Source organism: Dermacentor albipictus, chromosome 1 (genome assembly GCF_038994185.2).
Source record: "Dermacentor albipictus isolate Rhodes 1998 colony chromosome 1, USDA_Dalb.pri_finalv2, whole genome shotgun sequence".
Taxonomy (NCBI): domain Eukaryota; kingdom Metazoa; phylum Arthropoda; class Arachnida; order Ixodida; family Ixodidae; genus Dermacentor; species Dermacentor albipictus.
The window spans coordinates 500,543,490-500,571,152 of record NC_091821.1 but is presented as its reverse complement, the minus strand read 5'-3'; the positions used below and the strand labels follow the sequence as shown (position 1 = coordinate 500,571,152).

At 42.1% G+C, this 27,663-nt stretch overlaps 1 protein-coding gene across 4 annotated transcripts in view; it reads right to left on the bottom strand.

Annotated features, from left to right (window-relative positions):
• Positions 1-876: 876 nt before the first annotated feature.
• The window catches only part of LOC135909363 (tRNA (uracil-5-)-methyltransferase homolog B-like), a 92,063-nt gene continuing 65,276 nt past the window's right edge, over positions 877-27,663 (bottom strand). For 3 of the 4 annotated variants that reach the window (XM_065441313.2, XM_065441315.1, XM_065441316.2), the window contains exons 11-14: positions 21,034-21,135; positions 10,211-10,327; positions 2,210-2,309; positions 877-1,090 (exon numbers count right to left, since the gene is read on the bottom strand). In XM_065441313.2, coding sequence (XP_065297385.1) covers positions 964-1,090; positions 2,210-2,309; positions 10,211-10,327; positions 21,034-21,135 — 446 coding nt within the window. In that variant the 3' untranslated portion in view covers positions 877-963. The remainder of the gene's footprint in view (positions 1,091-2,209; positions 2,310-10,210; positions 10,328-21,033; positions 21,136-27,663) is intronic. The other variant, XM_065441314.2, reaches the window with a different exon arrangement.

Here is a 27,663-nt window from a genome sequence, read left to right as displayed (position 1 = left end):
CGTTGGCAGTGAGCCGAGTCCAATCTCAGCTCACTGGGCTCCACGGTGGAACACTCATATGGAATGTCTTGCGTGAACTGGCGAGATTGCAGGCTTGCAAAAATATAATAATAATAATAATAATAATAATAATGATGATGATGATGATGATGATGATGATGATGAAAAGGAAAAAAATGTGAGAACACAAAACCAAAATATATAAATTTTATGCTATTTAAAACCAAGAGTAATTATTTAAAACGACGAATGAAGTATTTTTGTACCTTTCCTGCCTCGACCGTATTCTAGCCCCAGGTTTGTAATGGTTGCGATAAATGCATTGTTTTATGTAAGTACTTGTTCAATAGCAACTGATTCATTTTAAGCTCGGAAAGCAAGATTAGATATGTCGTGTACACGTAAACAAGCGCAAAAGCCATGCAGAGCTGCTCTTTCTACTTTTGCCACTTGCAATGAAGCCAAAGAGCAGACGACGGGCAGCATTGTATAAGGCACGGGGTTATTTTTCTGATGTTACCCGGCATGTGCTGTAGCACATGAAAGCTCTACTAAACTGTCATCAAAATACAAAAGTATTTATTTATACCGAGAATTGCACGTTTCAGGAGCACGATTTTTTGAGTGGGACTATTTTAGTCACGGAGGCAATCGGATGTCGCATTTCGGTCATCTGGGCAGGGCCTCCCCATTTTTTCTAAAGTTGTACTCAACTTATACATTAGAAAGTGCAGGCAAATCAAATAGAGGTATGTTATAGTCCTCTTCTCCTACTATCCTGTGCAATATAGCCAACCAAGCTTCACCTGGTTAACTTCCCTGCCTTTCTCATAAAAGTGATACTTTCTAGTGATAAAAGTGGCACACTAAACGTGGTCGGTGTTCCTATACAGTCACACTTTATTTTACTAGCCTAGCCCCTGTATTAGCAGCATCCTCCAAGGTTCCTTCAGCAATGACTGGTCATGATCGTCCAAAGAGCAGCAGCAGCTCGCAGTGCCGCGTCTGTGGGAACATGTCCACGGGACAGGCAAGCTGCAGCCGGAATGGGGGCCCCAGCTTGTGGGCCTTCGGCCGGCTGTCACACAGCCTGCGCAGAGGGGGGGGGGGGGGGGGGGGGAATAATGTTCTCTCAGCACTCAACAAACAATAGCTGAGTAAAATGTGTTAGTGCTTGTTTCCATTCCATTTGTCTAATCCATTTGCAAAAAACTCTAGCCACAAACTAGCCCATCTGAAAACATTTGTTACATATTATTGTGGTTTTAACCGGTGACTATTTTGTTGCTGGGCCCGTCACCCGCTTTTATCACTCAAGTGCTGTAGTATTAATTAATGAGACAAACACCAAAGCAAGAAAACAACACAATGCAGACTACAAACCAAGCTTGCTTTCTTTTCTTTAGTACTACGTCACTTCACTGATAGACTGATGTTTTGCCATCTTTTTCCCTGCCCATGAGCACCTGTCTCAGGCCATCTCTATCACTAAAGTGCTCTGTATCATCCACTCTACTTTTATTGGTAGACATTCAGCCTTTACATCACACATGGCAAGTGGATCAATGGCTCTCATGCCAATATGAGGTTTTATTTTATTTCTTTATTTACGATACTGCAGCTCTTGACTCGGAGCATAGCAGGTTATCGTGACCAGCAGTTCAATCCTTAAATTCTTGCTGTTATCACTTTCCTCTCAATTTCTAGCATTTGCTTCTTTTGTAATGAAGCAGAAACCAATGACTACTTCCTTTTTTCTTGTCACTGTTTAACCTTACTAGCACAAAATTTTCCTCCAAGTCTCTCTTCATCGTTTTATGTTTCAGATTACTTCTCTAAATTTTCATCGTTCGTAGCTGTACAGTTTGGCCATCGCCGCAGGGCAGTTTGGACTAGTACACTCCAACAAGGTTGAGCTTACCTAAAGACAATTTATACTGTAAAACAGGGCCAGCCAACAACAGTGATGAAGCAGTTAGGAAAGAAGCATTCCGCAATAGCATGGTTCATGGTGGTGACCTGAAGCACTGAAAGCACCGGGGGCAAGTGGTCAGCTTTGAAGGCTGGATCCATCCCTCAATGGAGGCTGACAGTGTCTTCCGTGCGCTGTTCGCCTTTGCTGTTCCTCGGTAGCTGGTCTTGTCATACTGCCTCAACTTGTGCCACTGCACGCCCATAGACTCTTCTACACAATGCACCGATTACTCACTCAACAAAGTTGTCCATGGCTGAACCCTCAGGCTTACAGGAGATGTAGACCAGGCGCTTGATTTGTCTGTACTCCCGTAGTGCTCGGATGGCACGAGCGTCTGGCAAACACAGACATGGGCAGACAAGAACAACAAAATGGAAAGTTGGTAGTATGTATATTGTTGGTGAAACATAATTAGATGGGCAGCACAGAAATACCATGCAGACAGGAGAGCGCACACAGACATATCAGTGCTAACTTGAAACAAATTTATTGGACAAAAGGCACACAAAATATACTGTACATATGTAAGTATGACAGCCATTCATGTACCATGAGCTATCCCACACAAGATCGCAACAGAGCTAATGCCATACTATATGTCAACCAGTGAAGCTAATAAGATTGTGCAGTTAGGTAACTCCTGTGTAAGTGCTCCCATGATGGCCATACTGACGAACTAATCAAATCTTATATATGCAGTGACTCAAATGCTAAGGCACAAGTTTGCACTGTTTTTCACACAATGTTTTGCTGATGTCTGTAGTGTTTGACATGCGCACTGTTGGAATACTGGGTGGTGTAGCGCTTCATGGTTTTTGAACGGTGTGTAAATTAAGGGGCCTACCCAGTCTTCATTGCCAGCTAGCACATGTTGTCGACAACCATTTGCAAAGCCACCATCCAGGTGGGAACACAGCTGACTCACCCTCAATGCTGAGCACCCGGCGTCTTTTTGGTCCGAGCTTTGGCATGATGCGAGTCCTCGCTTGCACCATAGAGTTTCATACAATAATTACTAGAAGGAACTCTGGCGCTGCAGTCGTTGTACCACCATGGGAATGATAGAAAGTGCAGTAAAACCTCGTTAAACCATACCCGTTTAAACAGTAGTTTAGTTTTAAAAGTAGTAAAGTCAAATCCCCGATTCAGCGGCCACTGAACATAATGTGTTTTGTATACGCATAAACTGAACCAGCTTATTACGTAATTATTGGTTAACACGTAGTGTTTCCACTTTTCGTCGCGCAAACACGGCGGTGCTTTGTCACCATCGGGTGGTCTGGCAGAACAAATCTCACAGATCTGAACAACGGCCTCCAAGTACCCTGTGCTTTCACGCATGAAGCCATATCAACATCAACATAATTTCGCCGCTGTCCAAGAGAGCGTTGTGGCATCGTGCAAGCGAGGACTCGCGTCATGTCGAAGCTCAGATAAATTAGCGTAATCTGTATATACTCTTCGAAGTGCAGAAGACCCCGCAAACGTGCACAACTGCTAATAATTGCAACGGTTGAGCTTGTCCAGGTGGCCAAATCGAAATGCGCCAAGCCTCTCAACTGGCATGCCCACGATAAATCCATGAAGGCGTTTCATTCGCTTGTCAATAGATGCATCCGTGGATTAATGGTCTGAATATGAGGCTTCTGTGGTAGAGTTCCTGTGTTCGAACCCTGCCATCAGACAATTTTAATGATGTTTATTTAATTATTTATTACGCAGTACATTGTTGAAAATAATGAGTTTGCAAAGTCACAAAGCCCCCCCTGAAATTTTTTCGTGCTGTCTATGCACTACCAACCAAGGCAAACCCCGGCGCCAGAAATCATTCTGGATTTTGTCTAGAATGTCTTCTTCACGCACGAAAAGACATATCATTGCGAACATTGCGAGCTCAGGCTGGATTTCGCGGCAACGCCCATGCACCGGGAGTAACATAACGCAAGCAGCCCCATCCGAGCACAAAGTTTCAAGGGCGTTTTGATGGGGAACGAGCTTGCCGCGGCATCTCATGGAGGCCGTCGAATCCACGGAGCGCATGGATGTGAATTCCGAGACTTTATGGGCATAAAGTTCTAATAAACTTTTGATGTGAAAGGTGCACTGACATTTCCAAAGTTGTGCATTAGATTTTCAGTTGCGGAACTTTGTGGGTTTAATGTTATAAACATTTGACGCCAAAGGTGAATTGGCTTTTCTAAAGTCTAAATGAATTGACTTTTCTAAACATACAATGAGACAAGCCAAATCAACACACTACCAGACAAGCTGACGAAGCACACTGCGAGGTCCAGTGAGATGAAGCATTGTGGTGGTTCATTTGTACTGTCATGTCACAGAAAAGAATATGAACATTTTTTTTTACCCTACGCCAAAGCACCCATGTCAAGACACTAAAGCCAGCCAAAATAACTACATCCTTATTTGTTTCTTCTGCTTTGACTATTATTCGCGAGGACACATTGAGCCTCTTCAATATTTTTGTGCTCGCTACCTTATCCGTGGGCTGCCAGAGCCCGCCCGAGCGCATGCATTTTCCTCGTGTTGCCCCGACCACCGCGCGGCGCACTTTGGTACGCGTTCGGTTTTCTCTGGCCGAGTAGATTTTCACCTGGCTAAGTTTTGGGCGCTTTCTGGCTAGCAGACGAGAAAAAGAAACGATGGTCGCTCGCCGCCATCACTGTGGGGGCTCGACGAATCGCACCGCGTTCGCTTGAGCGCAACCTCTCTGGAATGTCTTGTCTTGCCAGTGTAGGATACGGAGCAGTATGCACATAGTTCTCGGTGGACCAAGTGTCTCGTGTTTTCTTCGATATTCCTTCGGTAGTCACATTAGGTGACCAAAGTAGGCATTCGATTGTGGCCAACATACTTGCCTTTGCATTTCTTCATTTCGGTGCCCTCCCCCCCCGCCCAACAAAGGGAAAAAAAGAATACATTGTTGTGGCGCAGCGAATTATCGCATGGTGAAAGTTCGATTTTGTTACTTCTTCTATTGCGGAAAGTAATGGGCCACGGGACGCATCAGTTGCTGGATACTCTTATTATATTATTGCGATAGCAATTATATGGACACTCCAGGTGCATTCCTGCCATCACCCTCATGTTTCATATAAAGTCCAAGGGCGATAACATTGCGCGCCACATGCTGTATGCACGAGTGAAAGCGAAGGGAGGGGGGGGGGGGGTGTGGAATGGGTGAGCTGACGATGGTGGCTCTGTCTTGTGTGCGTAAAGGAGAAAAGCGGAGAGCAAGCGTGCCACCTTCCACCGTGTGCAGTACATCGGGGGGATTGGATGGAATGGGGCAGGATCTAGGATTCTGTGAATCTGTGATTGCGCAACGGTTGTTTGCTTGTATGACGCATTATATACAGTGAACTTTTCTTAGATACTTTTACGTATATATGTATATACGTATATTGGATACTTATACGTATATTTAAATATCTTGTTGTGAGGTTTTGTGTATATGTGCAGTGAACTGTTTCCAGTGATGCTTTTTTACCCTTTATCAAGCTGTATCTTCACATTTGTATATCCAATTGTATCTTCGCATTTCTAATGTACGAGGGCTGGTCAAATGAAAGTGAGCCTACCCACCCTGCGCAATAATGGTTCGATTCATTATCTGCGAGGCATGCATGTAGCACACAGGCATCTCTCACTTACAAAACTGACATGCAGGTGCGAGGATAAATGTTCTTTAATGCTCTCATACATTGGGTTGAACACTGTTGCGTGACGTAATGGATGCTCCAGAAGTTGAGCAGCATGGTGCCGTGAGGTTTTTGACAGCTGAAGGTGTTTCCCAAAAAGAATTTAGTCACTGTATTGCTGCCATGTACATTGAACATTGCATTTCATTGGCCACTGTGAAGCGTTGGAGCAAACGGTTCAAAGAAGGACGTGAAAGTTGCAAAGACGATCCAAGGCCAGGCCAAAGCCACCCTGCAATCACCCCAAACAAAATTGCAAAGGTTGATGAGCTGATGAGACAAGAACGGAGGAGAAGCATAGATAAACTGGCAGAGCGGGTGAACATTAGTCACGGTTTGGTTCACGCCATAGTTCATGAACATCCGGTTATCGGCTCTTGTGTGCGCAATGGACCCCTAAGATTTTGAACCACTGCCAGCAGACTGTGAAGTTCAGCGCTGCTTTGACTCATCTGATCCGGTATTCGGAATGAGGGTGATGACTTCTTGTCTGCAACTGTCATCGGAGACAAACCATGGTGCCACCACTATGAGCCTGAAACACGACGGCAAAGCTTACAGTGGAAACAATCAAATTCACCACCCCCAAAGAAGGCAAAGGCCATCATTTCCGCCGAAAGGTGCTGACTTTTTCGTTCGTCAGGGGCCATTACTGATAGAATTTGCTAAATCTTTAAAGTCTATCAATTGTTTTTGATATTGTGAAATGCCGGATCGGCTGCGTGACACAATCAAGAACAAATGACATGGAAAATTGACGAATGGGGTCATCTTGTTCCTCGACAATGCCTGTCCTCATGTCGCTGATGTGGTTAATACAAAACTGGCAAAGTTCAAGAGGGAAACGCTACAGACCTATAGACCTATCGCCTTGCAATTTCCACATTTTGAGGCAACCGGAAAAACACCTCAAAGGAACCAGATTCATGCCAGACGATGACGTGGAAGATCCATTTACACACTTTTTGAAGCAGCAACCCAAGGAGTTTTATGAGACGGGAATAACGTGACTCGTTAGTCAATGGGACCAATGTCTGAATGCTCATGGAGTCTACTTTTAAAGTGCCCCATTTGTCATATGTTCACACTGACTCACTCTGATTTGACTCGCCCTCATAATATTGCAGAACTCCTGCTTTTTATACATACTCTCTGTTGCGGCTATAATTTTGGTGCAGTTAGTCACGATACACGAGTAGCGACAGCTGCCCCTGCGTAATACGTTGAATTAAATGACAGCTTCATTAATATTTTTTACTGGCTGTTGCATATGTACAACAATGGAAACCAGGTTCTAGAATAACAAAGTTTCATTGACATATTTGTCCTCAACTTGTTCATTTCATGGCCTTTACATTTTTCATATCAGCGGCATGCACTGCTTTGCTGGTTTTGAACTGATATAGTTGTAAAGTTGTGTGATATTTTCTTTACTTATTAAATAGACAAAAACATGGAAGCATTGATATCAGTTATTTTTGGCACAATTTTTGGCACATACGAGTATATTCCTTTATGAAAAAATACATATTTTACTCGTTTTGATAGTGCGTAGCATTCAAGAATTCGTATTTGATCCCTTGACAAATTGTTTAAGAGGAAGAGGAAGCTTTAGCTCAGGCCCAACTCCAACCCGGCCTGTTCAAATACATGTCAAATGCAGAAACGCTTTTCTGAGATAACCCCTGGATCGCTCTTAATGAAATCTGTTGAATTTGAAAGAAAAAGTTAAATTCTAGTGTCTGTTGGAAGTGAAATATTAACATAGGGCCTGAATTTTGTTTAAAATACTCTGAAAAATACGAAAAAATAGAAGCACGGTGTTTACAAACTAATAGCTCTGCATCAAGAACAGATATCAAGGTTCTGTAAACAGTATCTATTATAACAGTCAAAGCAGACAAATTTGGTATGTCAATTCGTATTTTGTGAAGTGGTTACGTTGTACAAGTACAAGGGTTCTGAAAAAGCCGTATTTCCATAATACTAAATTTCTTGATATTCATATGTAACATATCAATTTTGTCCACTGTAGATGTACTATTAGATGCAATTCACAGAATTGTGATATCATTTTTTATTGTTGAGTGACCCAGAGTTTTAAACTTGATAGTTTCGTTTTCTGAAAATTTGCGACTTTGGCTAATTTTTAAAAAAGACAACCTAAGTGAAAAATTCAAAACTAATAGTCACTAGAATTTAGGTTTTTCTTTTAAATGTAACAAACCTCATTAAATTTAGTGCAGTGGTTGCCAAGAAAAACCAATTCTCCTTTTACATGTATTTAGATAGATAGGAGGACCCGAGCTAAAGCTTGCTCTTAAGAAGGAGGGCGAGCTGCAACTTGAACCCCTGCGCCCCTCAACAAAATTTCTGGCTGCGCCACTGCGTACAGCCCCATAATTCAATTAAAGTTTAACACTTCTACCACAATGCAATGTGCCATGTGAGGCAGTGATAATGCTCAACTCTCACAGATTATGAACAGTGATGCACGCCTCAAGCAGATATGTTTGTCTCCCTGTGTGTTCTGTGGACTACACAGACACACAGCAGTAGTGCAAGCAAGGTAACATTTAATATCAACTCATCACTCTCGTACCGGACTAAAATGCTGAAGAAATTACACATTTGCTGCCAACATCACCGCTAGTTATCTTCAATCAAAGCAAACAGCATACATAGCTTTGCTTGCATCGATTCCCACAGTGCATCGGATCCGCATCTCTTTTTTACTTCTTTGCGGGGCTGTCACTTGCTCCATAAGCTTAATACATGAGGACAACCGAAATTTAATATACCTTACAGCACCGTTCCATAATTCAGACTCTGCCTGCACAGGTAAAGCAAAGATAGCAATATTTTGGCTTTTATATGTCACCAGCATCCCCGCAGCATGGTCATCTGCCATGTTGCCAGCGCCCCCTCGAAACTGAAGCTAGTGAAGCCTAGTTGATATAGCAATGACTGTGTCCAAACCACAGAACAGGCCAAGCCCAGCAAGCTTATTCTAAAGCTACATTGTAATGAAAGTTCCGCCAGCGTCAGTCCCGTGCATCTAACGTTTGTTGACTCACATGTTACAGTGAAACTTCATTCATAATGCATTTACCATATCTACTTGCACAATGATTGCACTCGCGTAATGATTGCACCCCAAAATTTTGTCATCGAAATTCATTTTTTTTTTCCTTTCCTGTGTAGTGATCACACCCTGTACTTGCTACAGCGATATGTCGTGTGCCAAGTCTAGCTAATGATGATCATGCTTACCATCTGTCGAATACATACCAAGTGGTCTGCACGAACCGAACATTCTTAAGCAGATGCCCCATTTCATCACTTTCCACACTTCCATGAAAAGAAAGCTACAACCAAGCTTGCCTTGGCTTTATTATTCGTAGGCTTTATAATGGTTGTGGTCAACAACAACAAAAAAGGCGCTTTTAGATTCTTTTCGTCTGCACTCGTGGGCACGCAACAAATCGTGAGCGCCAATGACAGTAGCCACATTTACACTGATACGTTAGAAGTGCACCCTATTCATACACCAACTTTTTTAACACAGCTAAGATATACGCCCACCCATAGCAGAAGCATGCCTTATTAAGATAGGAGTGAAGACAAATGCCGCAGTTACCGTAGCGTGCCCGCCATGTGTTTTTGTCACTGGCAGCTAAGCGCGCCCATCTCTGTTTCTGTCCCCTCAAAGTGGTCATGGCTACGTTATTGCTGCAAACTTGACGATAGAAACGATATTATTCATTACTGATATGGAATAAACTTTCAATGCGCGAAGCGTACTCACGAGAAGAAAAAAATTGCATTCAGCGCATTCGGCTTGCTCCACCGGCCGCCATTTTTGTTTTGGTGTCCCGCATTGACAGCGGCAGCCGCCTGCTTGTCATCCCGCAGCAAATATGGAATAATAAATAAAATTTTTCCTATACAAGAAAGTGCGATCATTATGCAAGTAAATACGGTACTCGAATTTGACGCACACTTTTTTCCCAATAAAATGGGTCCAAGAATTGCGTGTGCATTAGAATCGAATATGACCATAAATCTGCATTACCATATCGCAATCAGCATTTCAAGATAGCCTCCTCATACACTCTTTGAGCCTAGCTGCTGTAGCTTCCTCCATGTGCTGTAGTACGTGTGGTCTACTGTCTGTCTTCCCATTTTCTGTGCTTGCTCTATCAGCATGGAAGTGCTGACTGCGAAGACAAGCTGAGTTCATCATGATGCTGCAGTTAAAAGTAAAGTGATCGTGTGTGCAAAGACAGACGGAAATCGGGCCGCATCACGGGCATTCCGAGTTCCATAAACTTGCGTGCAGGACTGGCACAAACAAAATGGGCAAGCCCTACTCCTTTTGCCCAGGCGCTTGAGTGGCTCTCATTTCCAATGGGCTGACCCGACCCACAGCTTTCACTGCATTGTGTGGATTTAGTGAAACAGAGCAACGATGGAAAATTGCCCCAACAGCCATTTGACGTGGCGATCCACTTACTCAGCCCTGCCCGACCTGGGTTGACGACAGCACAAAGCTCCTCGGCAACAAACAGGTGGCGCATCTCGGGCAGCAGCAGCTCAGCACGGCCCACCTGGTACTGCACATTGCTAATGCCTGCGAAGGAGACACCCCGCAGCACCCGCTGCACACACATCACGTGTGACAGAGCTCTTCCAACCTGTAGGAAAACATGCAGACGCGGGGTGTGCCCTGCGATACCTGCTTCACGAAGCTGCCACTGCCACGCTTACAATCATCGGGCAGTAATTACGGGTACAGTGGTTGCAACATGCCAGCCTTTGCCACAAGTGACTGCACACAACTTGAGCTGCGTCGAGAGCACACCAAGCCAGGCTAACAGGGAATTTTGTTGAGCTAGTTGGTGCATACCAACAGGGTGGGCCAGCCTAATTTTGCACGAGGGTGGTGTTCACGAACTAAGCCACAACTTCAAGAATATCACAAAGAGACGAGGTATTACGTGTGCTCTACCCTGCGAAGGCATATTCCATGTGGCAGCATGTAAACAACAAAGCTGCTGTTTGCTACTGCACTTAAACATAAGAACAATTATACTGAATGTGAAGTGGGTTCGGTCTATATGTTGCCTTTCTTGTGTAGTGCCTGTTAGATAGGCCATACTGGCCAGTGTATTAGTGAAAGAGCAGGAGAGCATGTAGCATGAGCATGAGCATGCAGGAGAGCATTTTGGCAGCAGAGGCAGCGCGAAGGAAGGACGTCTGACATTTCCCTGTTTAATTTCCCAGGTCTATCGAGAACAAACCGTCATAGAAGAATACTAGACAAGCGCAGCGTGGCCACTGCTCAAGTGGGTGCGGCCAGACCGTCCGGTATCAGCTGATCCTGCTGAACCTGCTGGATCACGTGGAACTTGTCGTCACCGGAGCCTGGGATAAAAGCACGCTCGCATCGAAGAAGCAACATTTGGCAGCAGAGGCAGCGCGAAGGAAGGACGTCTGACATTTCCCTGTTTAATTTCCCAGGTTTGAGACTTTCACCATATAGTGAAACTTATTTGTTTGTTAGCTTGCTGCCTCTGTTGCCAAACCACTGTTGTCTTTGACTGCTTTTCATGATGTCAACCGAAGTGTCAAATTTAGCGCGGGAACTGCGCAAGGACATAAGGGAGCTTAAAAATAGTCTTGAGTTTATCAACAAAGAGTTCGAAACACTCAAGCAGGACTGCTCAAAAGTGAAAGCGGAAAATGTAGCTCTCAAAACATCGCAACTAGCACTCACGCAGGAAGTCGAGGGACTAAGAAAACAATTGCATGAAACATCGCTCAAGGTCACTGTTCAAGACCAATACTCTCGAAACAAGAACATCGAAATTAAGGGAATTCCGTATGAGAAAGCTGAAGATCTACTTAATGTGCTAGGCAAAGTAGGCGACGCAGTGGGTGAACCAATTAAGAAGGAAGACATTGACATTTGTCATCGAGTCGCGTCACGAAGGGCGGACATGGAGCAGAACATTGTGGTTGTTTTCAACCGCCGTGCAAAGTGTGAAAAGGTGCTTGAGAAAGCACGGAAGGCTAGAATTAATTCCTGTGACCTAGGATTTGGCAAGCGGCAAGCAATATATGTAAACGAGCATCTTTGTCCGCAGCTAAAGAAACTTCTGGGCATGGCCACCGCTAAGAAACGGGAACTGAACTGGCGATTTGTTTGGGTGAAGGGCGGTAAAATTTTGGCTCGGAAAACGGAAACATCTAATGTTATTCGAATTGGTAGCGAGGCAGATGTGCAAAAGATGTGCGAGTAGACGCGCCTACATAGATTTCATTGATCTGTTTCATATCTTATTTGCACCATGGGAACAGTTTTACCAAGAGACGTCATAAAGCCGAATTCGCGCGATTGCCTTTCATTTCTTCACTGTAACGCACAATCAGCTAGGCACAAGCATGACGAGTTGATCGCGCTTTTCGGTGACTTCCCGTTTCAATTTGACAATGTAATGATAACGGAAACATGGTATAGGTCAGAGGAAGAAGTGTTTCGAATGCCTGGTTTCCAAACCTTTTATTTGAACCGCTCTGATAGGTGTGGCGGGGGTGTATTACAGCTTGTATCTGATCAAATTTCATGTAGCGTGCTTCCAGCTTACTCTGCATCGACAACAGATTACGAAGTGTTAAGTCTAGAATCACACAAGTGTGTTTTCACTGTTGTGTATCGTCCCCCTAGCGGCGAGATTGACAATTTTTTCGAGTTTCTTGAAAGATTGTTGTGCTACATCAGCACAAATCACCTGCAACTTGTCATTGGCGGGGATTTTAATATTAATCTTTTAGTAAATACGCCGAAGTCTGCAAGATTGCAGATTATTCTTGATTCTTTCTGCTGCAGAAACGTAATTACGGCACCCACACGAATTTGTACCAATTCCGAAAGCTTGCTTGATTTGTTCATCACAAATAGCTCGGAAGGCTATGTGCAGTCTGGTGTAATTGAAGGAAACATAGGAGATCACTCGCCCGTGTACATGATATGTAAGGTTAATCGCACATTTTGGAGGTATCATCGTTCTGAGCCACTTCAGATTCAAGCAATTAATAAGAAAACTCTAGAGACTTTTAGAACGGAAATAAAAAAAATTAATTTCAGCTCTGTACTTGACTGCACAGACGCAAATGAAGCGTATAATATATTTATCCATACACTTCTAAAAGCTTACGAAGTTTCTTTCCCGTACAAAAAACTTAAAAAATCGAGAAAGATTAGGAAACCGTGGCTTACTGATGAATGCCTCAGAATGATCCGCGAAAAAAATTCTTTGTATGCAAGGTTTTTTAAGACTCGGGATCCTGCGGACTTCACTTCCTTTAAAAAATACAGAAACAGTTTGAATAAATTCTTGAGAAATGCCAAGAACAGGCATTTTGAAAACGTTTTTAATAGAGCGGGAACTAGAAGTGATGTCGTTTGGCGTGAAGTAAATAAACTTCTACTGCCGGAATCGCATAATAAGCAGGAATTAGAACTGACAATTGATAACAAAGTAATTAGTGCTGAAGAATTAGCTAACAAATTTAACGAACACTTTACGTCTTTAACCCCAAGCACGCATAACATAAATGCAACTTCCTTTCTGGGTAGTCGCAATGCTTACACAGCTTTTTTTGAACCTGCTACACCAGAAGAAGTATACGCGACCTTTATGTCTTTAAAGAACAGCACATCGCGCGATATAGATGGATTGCAGATTAAACCCATTAAATTTGTGCTCGATCATTTGCTGCATGTGCTTACTCACATTTTTAACATTTCCTTATTAAACGGCGTCTTCCCTGAGAAAATGCAACGTGCCAAAGTGATTGTTATATTTAAGTCCGGAAACAAAAACGAGCTAACAAATTATAGACCAATATCTATACTTCCTGTAATTTCGAAGGGTCTCGAAAAGATCATTTGCGCAAGGATTAGATCATTTTGTGATAAACATAGCATTCTAACAGATATGCAGTTCGGTTTCCGGCAGGGAATGTCTACAGAGCTTGCCTTGCTGACGCAAAAAGAAATAATTTTAAACAACTTTGAGAACAAAATGTTAACTCTAGGTGTATTCGTTGACTTTTCCAAGGCTTTCGATTCGGTTAACTATAATACTCTATCTACAAAATTAAACCATTATGGCTTTCGCGGGACTCCCCTTAAACTTTTGAAATCATATCTTGAGCACAGAAGGCAGTGCGTCGCAATAGGATCAAAACTTTCTTCAGCAAGAGAATTAACACAAGGCGTTCCACAAGGAAGTGTACTTGGACCGATTTTATTTAACATTTATATTAATGACATAACGAATATCAGTCAACATGCACAGTTCATAGTCTATGCGGATGATACTAGCCTTTTTTTCACGTCACTCGATATTGTGCAACTTACAAATATGGCAAATAAAACTTTAAGTTTATTGCAAAAGTGGAGCAATCTAAACTCATTAGCAATTAATGCAAATAAAACTAAGGCTGTGTTGTTTACGCCACCACAAAAACAAGTAAACTGCAATACTGTTCTTTACCTCGGCACAGAAAGGATAGAAATAGTTGATACTGTCAAAACGTTAGGTGTAATTTTTCACAAACATTTATTTTGGGATGCACACGTTGAGCGTATTATGTCCACTTTGGCGAGAGCATGTGGAATAATCTGTCGATTACGACACATACTGCCCTCTAAAGTAAAACTAATGTTATATAACAGTCTTTTCCTTTCACATGTTAGCTATTGCAATTTAGTGTGGAGTACGACATCGCAAGCAAACATACGAAGCTTAAAAACATTACAAAAGAAAACTGTCCGACATGTTGTTAACGCACCGTTTGATGCACATACACTCGAGATATTTCGTGCTCTTAATGTGCTCCCTATTGAATATTTCTATGATTATAACCTAGTATTAAAAATTAAAAAATATTTTCGCTGTAACAACAACGTTTTCACAAAATTGTGCAACTTAGTCAAATCAAGGGAAGCGTTATATGATTTCCGAAAACAGAGCCAATGGGTGTTACCTTTCACAAGAACAAATTATGGTTTCAGGCGATTGCAGTACCAGGTGCCCAAAATATTAAATGTGATACAGGCTTCCCATACCGAACTAAATGCTATTACGAGAAAGGCACTGAAATTTAATTTAATTAATAATGGTCAAATTTTATAAATAACATTTGCCATGATTATTATTTTTTTCTTTTTTATTCATTTTATTTTTTAGCATGTTCCAAACCTCGCTTTTCCATCGTTCCGCATTTTTTTTTTTTTTTCGCTGAACATTGCCGTTGCATTGAGTTGAATTTTTGGTATTTTAAAGCGTTTTTGTTCAGGTGCTCCTTGTCATTTGTGCATGATCTTTTTTTTTTTTTTCTCCTCCACCTTTTTCTGTTTACAGATGTATGCCTACATGTACAGATGCAAATATGTATAGATGCTTGGTTGGTGTAGATGCGCATGTGAATATATGTATACAAATGTTATAATTGTTCTGCTGTGAATATCAATATCTGTATAATGTGAAAGTGTTTTTGCACATATGTAACTGATTTTCTTTGTGAATGTTCTGCAACTGTTTGTCAAAGACAGGGGACAGGAACCTCGTCAAGCTGCGATTGTGCAGCTTTTTGTTCCTGCCCTTGCATTTTCTTTTTCTGTGCAAAGGAAACTGCGAAATAAAGTTTGAAAGTAAAGTTTGAAAGAAAGATAATATGAATGCTTATGCAGTGACAAGCCACTCGGCAGCACATTGCTGTAGCTGTGGTGGTTGCAGCGCCATATTTCAACAGATACGTGTCTTTAGAAAAAAGACAGACGACGACACATGTGTCATCCTAGAAGTGGCGGCAATATGCGAGAGAAGCAGCTCCTGCGTTAGCATGCTGTCAATCATCATAGTTAAAAAGAAATCAATTATCTTTCTCACGTGCATACAGGCACGTACCCAGGATTTTGGGGGGGGGGGGCGCAAACCACCACCTTCATCATCATCATCATCACCATCACATAATCATCATCATCAGCCTGTTTCATGTACACTGCAGGACGAAGGCCTCTCCCTGCAATCTCCAATTACCCCTGTCCTGCGCCAACCGATTCCAACTAGCGCCCGCGAATTTCCTAATTTCATCGCTCCACCTAGTGTTTTGTCGTCCTCGATTGCGTTTCCCTTCTCTTGGTACCCATTCTGTAACCCTAATGGTCCAACGGTTATCTAACCAGCGCATTACATGACCTGCCCAGCTACATTTTTTCCTCTTGATGTCAATTAGAATATCGTCTATACCCGTTCGATCTCTGATCCAAACCACTCTCTTTCTCTCTTAATGTTATGCCTAGCAATCTTCGTTCGATCGCTCTTTGCGTGGTCCTTAACTTGCGCTCAAGTCTCTGCCCCCATATGCTCTGGCAAAATGCAGTGGGAAATGCACTGGCAAATGCATTGGCACTGGACATTTTGCACTGGCAAAATGCACTGATTGCACACCTTACTTTTCAATAATAATGGTAAGCTTCCAGTCAGGAGCTGGAAATGTCTGCCGTATGCGATCCAACCTATTTTTATTCTTCTGTGAATTTCCTTCTCATGATCAGGGTTCCCTCTGATTAATTGACCTAGGTAAACATAGAACTGAGGTTGAACAGCGCGAAAAAGACGAGGACACAAGGAAACAAATACCACAGACTTCCTTGTGTCCTCGTCTTTTTCGCGCTGTTCAACCTCGGTTCTAAGTATGAACCAACTAGCCCTCATCAAGATCTTACTAAGGTAAACGTACTCCTTCACAGTCTCTAGTGGCCGACTGGCCATCCTGATCTCTTGTTCCTTTGCCCGGCTATTTATCATTATCTTCATCTTCTGCATAATAATATTCAACCCCACTCTTACACTCTCTCTGTTAAGGTCTCCAATCATTTGTTGTAACTCGTCTGCATTGTTGTTGAATAGAACAATGTCATCGGCAAACCGAAGGTTGCTGAGATATTTGCCGTCGATCTTTACTCCTAAGCCTTCCCAGTTTAATAGCTTGAATTCTTCTAAGCACGCAGAAAATAGCTTTGGAGAAATTGTGTCTCCCTGTCTGACCCCTTTCTCTATAGGTATCTCCCTGCTTTTCTTGTGTAGAATTAAGGTAGCTGTAGAACCTCGTAGATATTCTAACGCGAAAGACGAGTCAGTAAGACGAGAAACTATTTACAGATTATATTTACAACAACGGTTGCAGCGCTGACCGGTTAGATTCACAGCGCGAGCCCAGTTCGTTCTTCCTCCTCTTTTCTGGAGTGATGGCGCCTACGCGCCTCGTTCAAACAAAGAAATACCTCACGCATGTAGCAACATTTTCCAAGCTTTTTACGTAAGCGTTCTGTACTCCTTGATTACGTAGTGCCTCTACAATTGCTGGTATCTCTACTGAATCAGATGCCTTTTCGTAATTTATATAAGCCACATAGAGAGGCTTACTGTACTCTGAAGATTTCGCGATAACCTCGTTGATGACATGGATGTGATCCATTGTAAAGTATCTCTTCCTGAAGCCAGCCTGTTCCCTCGGTTGACTAAATCCAGTGTTAACCTTATTCTATTGGAGATTATTTTGGTAAATATTTTACATAATACTGGGAGCAAGGTAATGGTCTCATAATTGTTCAATTCTTTAACGTCTCCTTTTTTTGTGGTTTAGTATAATGTCTGCATTCTTCCAGTTTTCTGGGACCCTTGCAGTCGATAAACACTTCGTATAAAGAGCCGCCAGTTTTCCAAGCATTATGTCTCCTCCATCTTTGATTAAATCGACTGTTATTCCACCTTCTCCTCCCGCGCTTTTCATCGTTTCATTTCTTGCAGGGCCCTTCTGACCTCATCGCTAGTTATAGGAGAGTTTCTGTATCCTGTTCATTACTGTTTTTAAGTGGACTATCGTGACTCCTCCGGCTACTGTATACAGGTCACCTTAGAATTTTCCCGCAGCTTTTACCATATCTTCGAGATTGCTGTTGATATTATCCTTCTTATCTTTTAGTGCATACATCATGGTTTGTCCTATGCCAGTTTTCTTTATTACTGATTTCAGGCTGCGTTCATTTTTTACGGCTTCTTCAGTTTTTCTCATGTTATAGTCTCGAATATCAGTTATTTTCGCCTTGTTGATCAGTTTTGACAGTTCCGCGAATTGCCTAACGCTGTGCGGCCACCAGTCCCATATAACTGCGTAGAGCACAGGACTCTGCGATTCTAGACGTACTGCGCTCACTGCGAAAGGTTAGAAAAACACCCACATAAGCACAGCAGAGAAGTGGCTACGTGAGGCGGTTCGACCGATAACTGTAGAAGCGTCATTCAAAACAAGTAATTGTTCTCCACTTCCGGTGGCCTTTTCTCTACTTCCTTTTTAAATAAAAAGATGTTGATCCATAAATATTCTCATAGACAAGGGTTAACTTTTTTATTATTCGCTGTTGCTTGGAGTTTGGTAGTTGCCTTGGCTCTCTCCCTTAGCAGATCGCTTAATTTCTCAACTCCTTGCTATTTTTGTTTCCAGTTGCCAATTTTGCACGAAAAGTGCTGTACAGTTAGGGAAAAACAGACGAGGTAACGGGCGACAGTCATCTTGCTTGTGGGTTTAAGGGTTATTGCAGGGTTTCATGATGGACGCTCTTTCACATTATTTTATTTCCCACCTTATCTAACCCATATCACGTGTATATGGTTCCGGGCATCTGCCAGCGTCGCGGCGAGCCGTAACTCAAGGAAACAATGAAGCAAAGGGATAAGTTAAACGAAATTGGAGTTTTCTCCGGCCGCAACTCGTTCCATGAGAGTACAGACCAGCTGAGTAACAGCCGCATCCCTCTCCTGGTCCCAGGATCAGCCTAAACAAAGAAGGTTGAACTAACAAAAGCAACAGCTATGCACGTGACGGTTGAATAGATGGTGACAACTGAACGCATCTCGAGTTAATCGCGCGGGTGCGGAATCTACAAGAAAACTGTCCTTCACATTACAAGAGATGCCGATACTACCGCCATCTAAAAGCAGTGAAAAAGGCAGCATAATGCTGACCGATGAACAGCTGTGAAGTCTCAACATTGATCTGGCGGCGCTTTAGGAATGTGTGAGGAGTGGTGGCGTGGGTGGGGGGGGGGGGGGGGTATTCCACTTGATTTCGGGGGCGGGGCCGGGCCCCCCCCCCCCGGGCCCCCCCATGGGTACGTGCCTGCGTGCATAGCAATGTCACTTAAATCCGCAAGTTTCACTTTTTTTTTTCCAAATCCTTTGCCTTTCTATGCATTGCTATATAAGTCCTGTGCATCATCATCATCAGCAGCAGCAGCAGCCTATATTATGCCCGCTGCAAGACGAAGGCCTCTCCCTGCGATCTCCAATTACCCCTGTCCTGCAACAATCGATTCCAACTAGCACCCGCGAATTTCCTAATTTTATCGCTCCACCTAGTCTTCCGCAATCCTTGACTGCGTTTCCCTTCTCTGGGTACCCATTCTGTAACCTTAGTGGTCCAACGGTTATCTAACCTGCGCATTACGTGACCTTTCCAGCTCCAATTTTTTCTCTTAATGTCAATTAGAATGTCGGCTATACCTGTTTGCTCTCTGATCCAAACCGCTTTCTTTCTGTCTCTTAACCATTATGCCTAGCATTCTTCATTCCATCGCTCTTTGCAAGGTCCTTGTTCTCAAGCTTCTTTGTCAGCCTCCAAGTCTCTGCCCCATATGTCAGCACTGGTAAAATACACTGATTGTGCACCTTCCTTTTCAATGATAATGGCACGCTTCCAGTAAGGAGCTGACAATGTCTGCCGTGTGCACTCCAACCAATTTTTAATATTCGGTGAATTTGATCAGGGTTCCATGTGATTAATTGACCAAGGTAAACGTAATCCTTCACACACTCTAGAGGTTGACTGGCGATCCTGAACTCTTGTTCCCTTGCTAATCTATTCAACAGACTATACAAACTACAGAAAAGGTGATTAGGCACATTGCAAATGTTGACTATTATGCACACACGGGTGAATTATTTAAGCGATTTAACATTATCCCAATTCATCAGCTTTACGAGTATTGCCTAGCAATAAGATATAAAAAATTCCTGCTCAATAGCAATCGCACTTTTTTGGATATTTTTCAACTAGAACCATACATTATCCCATAGCCTACTCGTCCTTAACCACACTGGATCATTCTATTGTGCAGAACACACTTTGGCCGACAAATGCTTTGCTTCACTGTTCCTGTTTTATTAAACAAATTAATTCAAAAAGGGATAATAATTGAAGAATGTGGTGCACGTGTTATTAGGGAAGCACTTTCATCAACACAATATTATTTATCACTAACTAAACTTTCAGTGTATGTTGTAATTTGTCTTCATGTATTGTACTGTGTAATTTAACCATAAAGGAACCTGTGTATCTATATCTTCAGTTCATGATGAATCTATATTTATTATGACTTGTAAAATATTAACCCCTTCTTGCCATGAATGGCATCTGTTCATCTGTCCACAACGCTTTCCACGTATCAGGGAGGCTCGAGTTCCCCTCAAGTGACTAATGTCACTTTTATCCTGAGCCTGCCCTCATCCTTGAGATGAAAATAAACTAATTTGATTTGATTATCTTTGTCTTCTGCATATTAATCTTCAACCCCACTCTTACACTCTCTTTGTTAAGGTCCTCAGTCATTTATTGTAACTCATCTGCAGTGTTGCTGAATAGAACAATGTCTATGGCAAACCGAAGGTTACCAAGATATCTGCCGTCAATTCTTACTCCTAAGCCCTCCTAGTTTATTAGCTTGAATACTTCTTTCTATTGTCCTGCTATTGTTTAATAAAGTTTGGTAGTTAGCCAGTGGTGCTCTCATCCTTTTCTTTTCTGTCATCCTCGTGCAAAGTTATGCTGACCAAACTTGCCAATCAAGCTAAGAGAGTGCGTGTCTCAACATTTCTTTTCAGTGTTTTCAGTTTAGTTAAATGAAAATGTAACCAAAGTGCTTGTCAGACATTTTCCTTAGTTTTTGAGTGTGTGACTGCTCAGACTGCAACACCAACACATATTCAAGTGGAGAGAAAAAACAGAAGGGCCCCAACTCCTTTCATGAGTGTGATGTTTTATGTCACGCACCGCCAGATTGTGGCTTATTCGGCACACAATGTTCATTAAATCTTCATTACGAATTAGAAAATAATTGTTACAAGTATATTCATCCTAAAAGAATCACAGACCTTACAACTCTTTTAAAATGTGCAATAATGCAACGTGTCCCTCTGTGATGCTCACCATTTAGTTGAGCGTTGTAAGCGGCATCCTCGACAGCTTGCGCAGAGGCATCCATGCCAAACACCGAGTGCAGTTGATGAGCCATGCTCAGCCCAATTGTGCCTGCAGATGCATCAGCAAACCAGGGCTGACAACAGAATTTCCAGAGTAGGAATAGGCAAGAGATGTTCCATAAAAAGAGTATTTCTTCAGGATACAGGCGCCGACAATGAAATTATCGCCCTAATGTCCTTGTTAGTTGACATTACATTCTTCGCATTAAAATCAGTAATAATATAGTGAATCCTTGGTTCACAAAAACTCTTAAGTGCATGAAGAATAAAAAAAAGCATCTGTACAAGTGTGCAAAGCGCTTTGGAACGCCTTCATCGTGTAGTGAATACAGAGCCTACCTCAAGTCATGTTGGATTGCTCTATGCACATCAAGGATAAGCACTTTTCTAACGACCTTCCACAATTACTCAAAAACAATCCATCACAGTTTCGGAAAACAATAAGCCCTAGTGTAGAGAGTAACCGCATTCTATTGCACGATTATAATGCAATCGCTCTTTTTGAGAGTGAGTGTGTAACGGTTTTCAATTCCTTTTTCACATACGTGTTCACAAGTAAGGATAGCTCAAATGTACCTTTCATACCTGATTTTGATTACGATTACATGGCATCGATAAACATCATGGTCGAGGGTATTGCTTCACTAATAAACAACCTTACAGTGTCGTCTTCTTGTGGCATTGAGGGAATAAATTCTAACATTTAAAAAAAAAAATACTTCTGTTTCAAGCGTCATCCTGGTTCATATATTTAGGCAGTCCTTAATGTCTGGTATGCTTCCTTCTGACTGGAAGATAGCAAAAGTTGTACCAATTCATAAAAAACGGAAAGAAAAACTCCAGTGAAAATTATAGGCCCATCTCGCTTACCTGCATTTGCTGCAAAATGCTCGAACATGTCTCGCTTCACATATTTATAACCATCTCGAATCTAACAGTTTCCTTTTCTGCTATCAACACGGTTTCAGAAAAGGCTTTTCGTGCGAGACACAGTTACTTGAATTTACAACAGATATCCACCACAGCATGAATCACTACTTGCAGACTGATTGCTTATTCCTTGACTTTTCCAAAGCATTTCATCGTGTTGAACATTGCTGCCTCATATCGAAATTATCTGCGTTAAAATTAGACCCCTCTATACTGTCATGGCTTCATAACTTTCTATCTAATTGAGAGCAATTTACCTCTGTTAATGACTTCAATTCCCCAAAATCTAACGTTACTTCTGGTGTGCCACAAGGAAGCGTCCTTGGGCCTCTGTTGTTTCTAATCTACATAAATGATCTTCCTAACAACATATCGTCTTGCATATGAATATTCGCGGATGATTACATAATCTACCACACAGTAACCAATAGTAATGATCATACAATGCTCCAACGAGACCTCGAGATAGTGAACCAGTGGTGTACTACATGGGTCACGACACTAAACATGCCGAATGTAAAACAATGTCTTTCACCCGTAAACCTGTCAATTTGCAGTTTATCTACCACAACAACCGTATTACATCCCTGACTGCACAATATAAGTATCTTGGCGTGCACCTCACACCTAACCTATCGTGGTCTGAGCACATTACGTGTGTCTCTGCCAATGCATCCAAATCATTAGGGTTTTTGTGCCAGAACTTGTGCAGTGTTCCATCCGCCTTTCGTAAAATGGCTTACTTAACGTTCGTGCGACCCCAGCTTGAGTACGCGTCTCCCATTTGGTCTCCACACCAGCAATACCTATTTGAAGCGTTGGAAATCATTCAGAACAGGGCAAGCCATTTCATTACTCACAATTACAGCGCCCAGTCTAGCATAACACAGATCAAAGCCGAATTATCGTTGCAGTTGTTGAGTACTCGCCGTGATATTGCATTGCTGTCATTATTCCATAAATTCATTCACTCTGACGGATTATCCCTACCATGCTTGAAACACGTCTTCACATGGCACAGATTGCACAATAACTTCAGCTATATCCGTGTATATGGAGTGACACAAGCATTTAACTTTTCACCACTGCTTCACGCTATCCGTCTCTGGAAAAGCCTTTCGGATCAAACTGCTTCGCTCAGAAATCATGATGCCTTTTGCAGTAATTTGGTCAAATATTTTTCTCCACACTGTGCGTAGGGTTGAGTTAGTACACAGGTACTTATCAATCCCATTACATTTATTTTTTCAATGCGTTGGCACGCGTCATGCCAAGTGTTTGTTTTATGTTTTTTTTTAATTATGCAGTGTATATTGTCTCAACGCAAATTTCTTGCAAATTTTATGTGATGCTTCTTGCTGTTTTTGTACGATGCTAATCTGTTGATTCCTTTTTCTTTTTTTTTGACATCTTTCTGTACATATGCAAATTTCAGCATTTTGTGCCAATATTTGAATTGCATTATGCATTGATATCTTTTTAGGATTGTATTTTGTGATAAACTGTGCCATATGTACCTCACCCTGTGCCTCTTTGTAGGCCTGTGAGGTATTTCTAAATAAAATTTTTTTTTAAGTACGAAAGGGCAAGGCACAGTCATCTCCTTGCACACCATAAGCAGGGAGGCCAGCCTCCACCTAAACTTCAGGCTGCACATGCCTATGCAAATTACTTTAACCTTTTGAGGATTAACATTTTTATGGAAATGCGTCAGGCACATTTTTTTATTGCAGGTTTAAATTGTTCAGAGCAACCAACACTGAGAAAACATTTTTACATTTTTACGCAACATTAAAGTGACATAACTTTTTTTAATGCGTGCAGTAACGTATACATGATCATACATAAATAAAATAGAATAATTAATAATTTTTTTTTATAGTACAGTAAAATTCCCACAACCTACTTTCCCCGTTTTGAACAGGCTTGACACAACCAGAATGCTTTGCTTATGTTGCTTCCTTGGCCGTTCTTCCACAGAGAACATCATCAGTACAAGCGGAACAAAAGCCAGCTGCCACTGCTGGACCGACACTTGGCAGCAGTGACAGCTGATCGGCGCAACACTAAAAACCTGATCCCTGTACTGCAGATTGGTGTGCAAAGTATGTATGCTTTGTAACTAGATAGTTTATGCTGTCACTGATGCCTTTCTGTATTGCTTTGTATCTCTTGTACATTTGTTATATTTTGTTTCGACTGGTATTGTTCTTCCTTTGCAAACCGATGCGAAATCCAAGAACTTCGTGCTGAAATGAAGTCCTCTAATGGAGAGCATTGAATTTATGAACGAAGAGTCTGAGAACATGAAAAAGAGGCTTAGAGAAGCCACAGAAGACAGGGAAGCCTTGAGAAAGGCTAATGAAGAGTTAAGGTCCTAAGTGCAATGAAAGTGAAAACAACTTCAGAAGAGAGTTGTTTAATCGGAGCGATACTCTCGCAGGTCCAATATAGAAATTAAGGGACTTGTGCAACAGGACAATGAACACATTGCTGAACTTGAAAAAATTGGCGATGTACTAGGTGAGCCTATAACTCATTCTGACATTGAAGTTTGTCACCATGTGCCCACGTAAGAAGCTGGCAAATCGAACGTAGTTGTCCAGTTTAAGAGCAGACAGAAGAGGAACAGTGTTCTCGAAGAAGGGTGGAAGGCTGAAGTGCGAAACGACCAGGTTGGAGTTTCTGATGATCCTAGAGTATTTGTTAACCAGCACCGGTACGACCTTAAAATGTCTTCTATCACTGGCATTAGCAAGAAAGCGCGAATGTCAATGGCGCTTTGTCTGGACGCGAAATGGGAAAGTACCTGCACGCAATACTGAGGCCAGTAGTGTCATCCATGTTGCCTCAGAGGCTGACCTTCAAGAGACCGCCTAAATTGCGGTGTCTAAAGAAGTTAAACTTTGCTTTCTTTTGACTACACGATGTATCGTGAATATAGCTTACCACATGAAATTGCTCTGCCTGCACACGTAAGAAACATTTACGCACTTCACGTGAATTCACATTGACTTGCCCATAAGCAAGACATACATACTAACGATGTTTCTTGCTGAGTTTACTTTTCCATTTGACATCACGTTCTCTGAAACATAGTATCAGGAACACAGTGAAATGCTTATCATAGATGGTTACAAACATTTATTTATGAATTGTACTGGCAAACGTGGGGGCGGTGTAGCATTGCATGTCAAGCGGGGCGTACTGTGTGATGTGCGTGAGGAATTCACCTGCGTCACGTCACATTACGAAGTGCTAAGCGTTAAGTCCGACAACAACCTGTTTGTTGTGATGTACCAACGACCTATTGGTAATATATCTAATTTCTTAAAATTTATTGAAAAACTCTTAGAGCATGCTACTTTCCACAATTACAAAGTGCTTCTTCTCTTTATAACAAAAAATGATGCTAGTGAAGCATACAACAAATTTCTGTCCATATTCAGTCGCCTATATAACTTGTCTCTTCAACTTAAAACAGGAAAGGTAAAAAAAAACGCATTAGAAAGCCTTGGGTGCAGCCTCAGCATGTTAGTATGCCTAAAAAAGGGGGGGGGGGGGGGCTGTTCCATAAATTTCTGTGTATGCGTCAGCAAAGCAATCTTGTTGCATTTACGAAGTTAAGGAATATACTAAATAAGTAACTGCAGAAAGCTAAAGCACTTTATTACGAAAGCCTCCTTGCAGCCGTGCAGAAAAAAAATCCAGGAAAGACTTGGGCACTTATCAATAATGCAATCAGACAGGGAAATGTGAACCGCAAATTTCGTGAAATAACCGTGAACAATGAAAAAGTGTCGGCCATCATTTTAACTGAGTGTTTCAACAATGCGGTCAGTGGCACTGCTGTTAAGAGATGTATGCATAGCATTTTTCTCAAGCCGACTGATGATGCTGAAATTTGTTGTACATTTTTTAGCTTAAAAAACAGCAACGCTGTTGATGCAGACGGCATTCAGATCAGACATATAAAATGTGTAATTGATGTCATCACAGCCCATCTCGCATTTGTGCTTAACCTTGTTCTGGAATCTGGCCATTCTCCAACAGCTATGAAGAAAGCAAGGGTGTCAATTATTTTCAAAGGTGGTAGCCAAAATGACATTGGGAACTATAGGCCTATTTCCATTTTATCAGAATTTTTTCAGTTTAGAAATGCTGATTTCTGCTTGTATTAACAATTTCTTTGCAAAGAATGACATTCTTTCTGATTGTCAACATGGATTCCACCGGGACAGGTGATCTGAAACTGCTTTGTTACGTCAAAAGGAGCCAATAATTAATAATATTGATGCGGGAAAACTAACTTGGGTATTTTTATTTATTATAGCAAGGTAGTTGATCATTTAAGTCATCAAATTTTAATAAGTAAACTAGAAGGATATGGCATCTATGGTGTGGCAAGTCAGTTGCTTTAATCTAATCTTTCTGGGCGGACGCACTGCATTGCTATAGAAAAATACTGCTCTTCCTATAGAGAAATTAAATCAGGGGTGCCACAGGGTAGCGTTCTGGGCCCGATATTGTTTAATATCTATGTAAACGATATTGATGAAATAGGAAGTAACGCATCCATTGCATGATACGCTGACGATAGGAGCCTGTTTGTCTCTCTCAATGATCTTGATGATCTGTTACAGAGATCTCGCAGTATCGTTTGCAATTTGTCGAGTTGGTCTCGTAATGAAGTTCTAACAGTTTATAACTCTAAATCAAAGGCCATATTATTCAAGGCAAGAGGCAAATAGTCTCATTTACATCATGAATCATTCTTGGATGGTGCGCCCATTGGAACTTCGAGCAAATACAAAGTATTGGGCGTTACGTTTTCAGAAGATGTGAACTGGACATGTCACACTGAACTACAGTCGAATCCACTTATAACGATACCTGTTTTAACAATATATCAGTTATAACAATGAAAAGCTGCTGCACCATCAACTTTTGTATGTTTTCTATGGGGACATAACCCGCTTACTGCAATGTCCCCATGTCATATTATCTGTTATAACGATGAGGTGTAGCTACTGGGTGTCTGCGCCAAAAGGTAATGGAATGCAAAATCCTTAGAAAGAAAAAGTGAAACGCGAGCCGCTGCAAAATCGCCCACCACCCCAACTGCCGCTACGTGCTTCTCTACATGAGAGATACACGCAGCCTCATGTGCACCTCTCCCGTCGCCCTCCCGCCCCTACGAGCACGAATGGGCTGCGCCCATAGCTCTGCGCCGCGCCACCCTCCGAAACACGAATGGATCGCACCAACTGTGCTGACAACGCTGCCAGTGCTGCTCCCAGAACGTTCACTCAGCCCTCAAAGTTGGTTCTTCATTCTATGGCCCTCATTCTGCACAATTCTGTGAATGAATTAAGTCGCTCGTGCTAGTCTTTGTTGCGTCGAAGTCATTCCTGGTCACGTGGTTTCTCAGCCTCGTTTGACTTGCCGCCGAAATGGAAGATGACTGATCCGCCTGCTGATCATTGGCAATGCACGACGTTGCTGGTGAAAAGAAAGCGCATGCTACAGATTTGGAAACAAAGTGCTTCTAACTAATGAGGCGATCATCGCGAACATGCTCGCATCAGATAGTGACAGTGACAACCGTGACGGCAGTGCTGGTGCGTAGGACAAGCTGCCTCAGCAC